Source organism: Trachymyrmex septentrionalis, unplaced genomic scaffold (genome assembly GCF_001594115.1).
Source record: "Trachymyrmex septentrionalis isolate Tsep2-gDNA-1 unplaced genomic scaffold, Tsep1.0 scaffold63, whole genome shotgun sequence".
Classification (NCBI taxonomy): domain Eukaryota; kingdom Metazoa; phylum Arthropoda; class Insecta; order Hymenoptera; family Formicidae; genus Trachymyrmex; species Trachymyrmex septentrionalis.
Genome location: NW_017305811.1, coordinates 655,214 through 663,626, shown reverse-complemented (window position 1 = coordinate 663,626; position 8,413 = coordinate 655,214). Strand labels below are relative to the sequence as shown.

Sequence of the window (8,413 nt, the reverse complement as noted above, 5' to 3'; positions counted from 1 at the left end):
ATATATATATATATATACATACACGCTTTTAAGAAACTCCAGATTAAAATTCCATCCAAGAATTCCATTTTTATCTACAAAACAAGGTTTTTTTATCAGCTCACTGTTGTTTTTTCATTTTTGAGTTAAGGAGCATTTATACTGGCCATAACCATCGAATATTCTTCTCTTACAGTCAAATGAAATACCCGACTGTGATTGGTCAGTTCTTATAGATTACGACATACGACGTACGTTATGGCCAGTGTAAATGTTCTCTTACTTTTCGTACGTATTTATCAATAAAAATGCGATTCAAGCAAGAAGCCTTGAATAATGATCGAATGAAAGAGCGATATACTCTGCGAAGCAGGGGAAAAATTGGAACACGATCCTGACCGATGACCTGAATTCTTTTCGATCCGCGATTTTCGCGGCTTACGATTCCGTTTTCCTGCCTTCCAGCGCTTCCAGCAGATGGTGCTGGCTCAGCAGGCTGACAGCGGGTGTGGTAAATGACTACGGAGTGATTCGTAAAGTGATTCACAGTGTGCTTTGTGAGGCTGAGATCCGCTCTTTAGCTTTAACCCCTATTTTCTCTCGGTTACTATTACCGGTAAGTACGTTTCGTTTAAATCGTGGAATAATCGGGCCAAACGAGTTTCCATCCCTGAATTGTAGTACGCTCGACGATGTTTGACAGAGAATCTTATTCTCGAAAGGGCGGCCATTGCCGTTCGCAAAGCATTTGATGCTTTCCAAAATCTCGTTGGCTTGTTTTGTAAAACCTAGAATCGTTATTCCTGTTAGAACAGGATGAGCGACGAGTCGGATGTTTCTTGGCCAGGTTATGTATCGATCGGAGAGATGTATGTGAGGAAGCGTGGATAAACACAGACGAGTGCAGTGCTGTAGATAATAGAGGAATGCAGTGAGTGCAATGCATTCAAGATCAGTGCGATTATCATATCATGCTAGCCTCTCGATGCATTGTTGAAAATAGAAATATAAACAAATTTTTGCCGTGGACATAAGTTTACGACTAATCAGACTAAATTTATTTCATCAGATTAAATTTATGTCAATTGTCCAACTCGCAATGCGCCAAAAGTCTACGCTAATCGCGACGGCACTGGGTGCGAGAGAGATGCGAGATTCGAAGGAAAAGTAGGACGCGATTCGAGAAGTAAGCGCATGCTTGAGTAAACTACTGCAACTGCAAAATTTATGAAAGACGATTACGAAAGAAACTTCGTTTTATAAGTATATAAATTTATTAAATTTCAAAAGAGTATATATTTTTGTTAATTAAAAATCTCTGGTAGATGTACAGAATATTTTTATATGCGTGCGTGAAGACATTTTTTAAATAAATATGTTTATAAAATATATAATAAAACACTTACGTGTTTTATTGTTAGACTAATATTAGACTGATATTATTTGTTCTTGTTGTGAGGCTGTTTTAAGAAATGTCTTAAAATATCTACGGCTCTCTGATGGTTGGTTTGTGACATCTTAAGATTGTATTTCCCAGATAGCACAGAATGTTTATGATAAATACAAAGAAATATTTTTAATAAATATTTTTTACTGGGATTGTAATGTTCTATTAAGTATTTTTGTAACATTTATAATAAATGTTTATAATCTGAGCAATCTAAGACCATATAATATATTTATAAAATATTTATAAAATATTTGTAAAATTTGTTTTGTAAATATTTTTGTGGTCTTAGATTGCTTAAATATTGCATAAATATTTATATTATAATATATAAATATTATGACATAAATACAAATATTATGAAATATTTATTGTACATTTCATAAATATGGTGCTGTTTGGATTAAAACGATCTTAAATATAAGAAATTTGAGTATGAATACTGCTCTTAAGGAGATCGGAGTTGAATTTATGCGTAATACGATCCCAATATTTTTTTCATGTTTTCTTCTTTTGAGTTATGATTGCACGATTGTGATTAAATGATTGATGATTTTGTTTTAATCATTTATAGAATAAAGCAATTTATTGTTCTAATCTAGTTGGTTAATAATTGTCAATCGCTAATTATAATTGCGCAATCGCAAACGTGATTACAGTTTTAGATTATTCACAGCTTTAGATTAGAACGTATAATTTTTAGATGAACAAATTTACTTAAATTAAACAATTTGTGACCGATAGAAGTTGCATTAACGGTGAAACAAATGCTGTGATCAAAGTCTTACTACAGATGCCTTAAAGCTTTTTGATTGATTAATTAAAAAAAAGAATTTACAAATTGAACAATTAAAGTTTTAAGGCATTTATAACATTGCGTTGATCGTACCCAAACCCAAAGTCGTGTGTAAAAGACATTTAAAAACATGAGAAGAATAATAACTCCTTAGGAGTTATTATAGGATTTGCATTCGGAGAAACACTATTAGCGCTATTTGTTCTATTCTATATTCATCGTTCATTAGACATAAAACAAGGATACAGTTATACAAATAGCGCTAATAGCATCTCTTAATCGTGCCTTCTGTCTCGTCCAAGTATTATTTTTAACCCCTTTTTCGGTCACGTCGGGTATCGTGAACTTATTATTCGAAAATAAATGCCGATGATGATGGCAACTTGGCAACTCGGACCGTCTCGTCGCGATACTTATTTTAATTTAAAAACAATGCGTCTTTATTTCGCTAAAATCTACAACGGGAATTTATGACTATGGAAAAAAAGGGATTGCGATTTATTTTTAAGCATACAATCGATTCTTGTGAATATATATGTGTGATATACGAATATATACGTATGGAGTATACACAGTCTGTTCAAAAAATTCCGGGACTGATTTTTTTTCTAGACTAAAGTAACTACAGATTTATAAAATACCGCAATAGCTTTCTCAATTCGATTGCCACAATATGACAGATCTGTACTATGTGCATGATTCACACAATTTTATATGATTTCATGTACACAATAGATGCTGCTAGATGCTACTGTCTTAATTTTTGCAAAATTTTTGAGACATTTATTGGTATTTTATTGTGTTAAAAGAAATGTGAATGACAGGCTTCAGTATCTATGTGTGAATAAATTCATCGTTGTGGAGTTGATCGCTTTTATAAAAATATTAATATGACAACAGTCGGATCAGGGCGATCAATCTGCTCCGGCTGAGCTTTGTTCAAGAATATTGAGGTTGTTGCATGTATGATGTGTATTTTCATCTTCTGAACTGTACTTACATCTACCTTTGTGTACTTTTATATACTAAAACTTAAACGACAAATATTAAACTAATGAAATTAAACATAAATTAAATATTCGTACATATTTCTTTACTGATAAATAAACTGATTACAAAAGAAAAAAATTGATTTATATATTCTATGGTTTTATTTTCTCAAATAAAGTACGTTTGCACAAATACATAAGTTTAAAATGACCCGGTCTTTTTCATAAAATTGTGGCGAGTTTGCAGTACTTTATCTAAACCTCTTTATAAATCTAGATTATTATTCTTATAATTATTATTAGGAACACTATTCTAGACATACTAGTTGCGCTATCGATTGGGAACTTGTGAAATCTTTTAATGGCATCATTTCTCTGTAAATGTGCGCCCAAGTGCATTCAGCCAGCTATCATTGTTCTGTGCTGAAAATGAGACAATTAAATTTTTCCAGATTTTTTGATGTTAGTAATTAAAAGTAATTATAGAACAAAGAACAGATTAAATTTAATTTGTAAATTGGAAAAACAATTATAGAAACGTTTGAGGTCATGAAAATTGTGATAAATGTCACGTTCGAAAATGTTTAAAAAATTCAAAGAGGGCCAAGAATTGTTTGAGAATGGTGAAAGGTTGGGATGTTCCATCATGAGTTTGACGGACACAAACGTTATCCACAAGGAATTTGTTCCTCCGAATAATACAAATACCACCGTGAACTCCCACTTCTATCTAGATGTAAGTACTAGGTCGTCTTTGCAAAAGGATTCAACGTGTTCGATCAGACCAATGGAAGGAAAGAGATTTTTTGCTGCACGACAATGCGCCTTCCTATACTGCTGGAATTGTGACCCAGTTTTTAGCACGAAGACATTTCTGTGCTTCACCATTCTCCTGATTCGCCTGATTTAGCTCCAATTTTTTGTTTCCTCAACCCAAATTGCACATGAAGGGAGAACGTTACTATGATTTAGAGGATATTCAAGCTTATGTGATACGAGAATTAAAGAGAATTTCAAAAGAAGTCTATAAAATGTTTCCAAAAGTTATATAAATGTTGTAATCGTTGTATTATTGAGTTACAAGAAGACTATGTAGAACATGTAAAACAAAATTTTTTTTCAACTTTTATATATTTTTTTATACCAGTAGTCCTGAAAAAACTTTTTGAACAGACCGTGTATATGTATGGTTTGCGAATAAGTCGCATCGGAGGATAGGAGGAATATTGTTTCTACCAGAATGTATACCCAATGATACTGTCAGATCATAATTTATTAGTTTAATCCGAAAATATACATATTCTCGCCAGTGAACTGTCAATATTTGCGAATTTTTCGCCAATTCGGTATTATTTATAATTCCAAATTACAATACAATCGACATCTTACATCAGCGGGCGTCTGCAATTCAAATTTATTGAACATACATAATATATAAATTTTCACAATCGCACTTCTTTAAAAAAGAGAAGTATCGTTTAATTTGTATAATATATTAGATTCGTCTTGAAACGAAAAGACTTCTTAAAACTGCCTAAGAAATCGTAACTAATATTTTAACTTTCAGTACGTGAGATATTGAAGATGTCTTCCCGCAAAACTGCCGGTCGCCGTGCCACTACGAAGAAACGCGCTCAGCGTGCGACATCGAATGTTTTCGCGATGTTCGACCAAGCGCAAATCGCCGAGTTCAAAGAGGCTTTTAACATGATTGACCAGAATCATGATGGATTCATCGATAAGGAGGATTTGCACGATATGCTGGCCTCTTTGGGTAAATAAAAACTTTGGAAAGAGAGAGACAAAGAAAACATTGAAGATATATTCACGCAGATTTATATAAATGTTAATGATAATGATTATATGTATAATGCCTTTTAGATTAAGATAAGATATGGATAGAACATAAACAGAAATAGATCATCTTTTACAGGCAAAAATCCTACTGATGAGTATTTAGAGGCGATGATGAATGAAGCACCTGGACCTATTAATTTCACGATGTTCCTGACATTGTTTGGAGAGAGATTACAAGGAACTGACCCTGAAGATGTGATCAAGAATGCGTTTGGCTGTTTTGATGAGGAAAATACTGGTCATATAAATGAGGAACGCCTTCGTGAACTGCTCACGACAATGGGCGACAGGTAATTACATTTTATTGCATTTTATAGTACAAAACTGATCAATTCAAGACTATGAAATTATTGCGATTTATTGGAGTATTGTGCCAATTTTAAAGAGATATTTACGAATAAAACTTAGCTTCTTTTTAGGACACAGATTTTATTGAAAAAACAAATAGCACTCTTAGATTCTCATTGTATTCTTAGATTCTTGGCCTTCTTAGATTGATTATCACTGTTCGAGTTGCAACAAAGATTTTTATCAAGATTACAAGAAAAAAAATATTAAAATTCGAAGAAGGTTCTATAAATTAAATAATTGGCATTTTTTAGTAATTATGCAAAATTAACTTGCTTCTTTTTAGATTTACGGACGACGATGTAGACGAAATGTACCGCGAGGCGCCAATCAAAGGCTCTATGTTTGACTATTTGGAATTCACTCGAATTCTGAAGCATGGCGCGAAAGACAAAGACGAACAGTAGTGAGAATTTATCTAAAAACGTTTATCGCATATCGTATCCTGACATGAAATCTTAAATAATATTTGAAATTTCTCACACGCCTCTCGCATTTTTCGATTCAGCGGATCTTAGAGTCACGAAATATTATTATGAGTAATTTTTTTCTGATTTTATTGATTAGAAAATTATGTACATACACACCGAACAATTTGAAATCGTAATCTGCATCAGAAATTCTAGTTTCGTTTTCTTGGAAATATCTATTCGTATTTATACTTGTCGAATTTGAAACTATAAGCTCAATAAGTATGAGATAAATTTAAAAGCGTGAGGTGTGTATGTATGTCGTGTAGAAAAACTTTTTTGAAGTATTCAAAAATAACAATTTTTCGAATGATTGCTGTACAGACGGTAAAAGTTAAATATGTAAGATATTTATATACATAATGCAAACGTGTAACTCTGTTGTAGATTCAGCATTTATATTTTAATATAATATTCTATTGCATACGAACTCGTCTTATTCATTAAACCACTTAAGAGATCATTATGTAATAGCATAAATATCTTCATCAATAGTAATATATGTATATATTGCTATTGATAAAGGAGATAAAATTATTTTATAAAAAATATGAATATACAGTTTTGATAATGATTATTTCTCCATGCGCATGAAGAAACGGAACATGTAACCATTGCGGCCAGTGCTCATGAGTGCTTGCCGTAAACGGACATAGCGGATGTCTCATTGTGTCTGTTTGTTAATACTTATTGTCAGTTGTTATTGCTAGAAATTCAGCATCGGATACGTCGAACACCTATAATTTGTTATTTACATAAATTCGTAGTTCTTTCATTTTGGAAGTTCTTTCACAATAAAGTTCTTTCTTTCAGACCCAATCTGCACTAGTGTGATACCGTGTGATACGGGCATTACACTGCGTATCGTATAGACAATGCGCGCATGATCTGTCGATTAAGTATGTAAGGTTTAAAAGTTATTTGACGAACTTTTGTGACGTGATCTAGCCGTATTGCCTCTTTATTCTGTGGAAGTAGAAGCTAATAAATAATAAGAAGAAGAGAAACGCATGATCTGATGAGAAGTATATGAAATGAAACGGAACGACTTCTATGCTCTCCATGCGCATCATGCATGAATCGGAACGCAGTCGTAGGTCAACGCACAATGTTTTGATCAATCTATACAATTATGATTTACGTTCCATGACTCAGTTTACGGCCATTTTGTGCTTAGATTCCGCGAACTGGATTGAAATGAATCGATATCTTAGGGCATAAATTTGTGATAATTATTTAGAACGCCCTTCTCCAATTTAATTTTGATGAAATTAGGTTAATTCAATGTGTTTTTGTTTCTAGTATTTTGCTATCAAGGTAGTGCTGTGAGAAGGTTGAAAACGTATTTGCATTCTATGATGCATCAAATTAAATTCAGTATCTATATTGTATATGCATTCCGATGTTGCGGAGACTTTGGATATTGATTTACTAATGGATGAATTCATTATAAGGAATAATATTCAAAGTTTTTTGAACATTTGCTCCAAGTATCTCAACAAGTTAAACAAAAATATTTATAAGAATTTATTATTAGAAGAATTTCTTTATTTATTATTCTGTTATGATCTTAATATTGAAATTCTATAAAGAAGTCTATAAAGATGTCGTGATGTAAAAATAATAATGAAAATTTTGTTGTGCCCCTTCCCCTCACCGTGTCTAACTCAATACATACCAAATCAACAAGTCGGTGAATCCTGATGGCTAGCAAAAAGAGGAGATACAAGATTACTTACATTTTTTTTAATAAATATCAAAACATGCAAATACTTATGTAAAAAGACTAAAATTTAATTTTTTATTGTACAAAAAACTGTCTTTGTTATTGTGTACAAGAGTTTACGTTCTTTCATATAATAATATTTACAAATAAAATATATAAAGTTGATCTAATTATATTATAATTATATTATAATTATTTGATTATTTAAAGTAATCTAATTTAAAACAAATTAAAATGTTCTAACATAATAAAAATGTTTTTTCAAAATTAATTTTTTATTTAATTTAAGTTCAATCTTAACTTTAACTGAGTTAGTTTTTCGTTCATTCAATTTATAATTTAACTAAATTTTATAAGCTATTAATTTTAACTTAATTTAGTTAAAAAAACATTAACTTATCCAATTTTGGTATTAATAAAGTAAAATGTTTAGTTTTCAAGAAATATAAGGCAGTGTTTCTTTAAGAAACTTGTATCGGCAATTTTTTTCTATTATGTTAAATTTTAATGAATATAAAAATTCAACACAACAAGATTAACATAGATCGATTCAACACAAAGATAAAATATTTTTTATTGTGTATTTGACTAAATTATTTGAGAAATTCGGAATAATTACTAATGATAAGTAGAAACTAACTTCCAAAAGTAGAATATTTTATTTCGATTTCTATAAAATGCATTCGCAAATGTCGCATTAAATATTTGCTAAATGCTAAATCTATTTCTATGTTACATTCGGTGATAAATATTAGAGTTTATTAATCGTATGATGTTTTTGTGATGTGTGTGTGTGTGTGT

At 31.3% G+C, this 8,413-nt stretch overlaps 1 protein-coding gene across 1 annotated transcript; it reads left to right on the top strand.

Moving 5' to 3' along the window:
* The first annotated feature begins 466 nt into the window (after positions 1-466).
* Positions 467-6,316, top strand: LOC108752994 (myosin regulatory light chain sqh). Its single transcript, XM_018494271.1, has 4 exons — positions 467-595; positions 4,779-4,985; positions 5,145-5,358; positions 5,703-6,316. The coding sequence occupies exons 2-4, from the start codon at positions 4,796-4,798 to the stop codon at positions 5,821-5,823; spliced, it is 525 nt and encodes a 174-aa protein (XP_018349773.1). The 5' UTR covers positions 467-595; positions 4,779-4,795; the 3' UTR covers positions 5,824-6,316.
* The last annotated feature ends 2,097 nt before the right edge of the window (positions 6,317-8,413 follow it).

What these genes read in the sequence shown, in the direction of transcription:
- LOC108752994 (XM_018494271.1), top strand. Translation starts at nt 4,796, where the DNA reads ATGTCTTCCCGCAAAACTGCCGGTCGCCGTGCCACTACGAAGAAACGC. An exon ending in CGATATGCTGGCCTCTTTGG is followed by an intron (nt 4,986 to 5,144) that starts GTAAATAAAAAC and finishes CATCTTTTACAG; the next exon opens with GCAAAAATCCTACTGATGAG. An exon ending in CTCACGACAATGGGCGACAG is followed by an intron (nt 5,359 to 5,702) that starts GTAATTACATTT and finishes GCTTCTTTTTAG; the next exon opens with ATTTACGGACGACGATGTAG.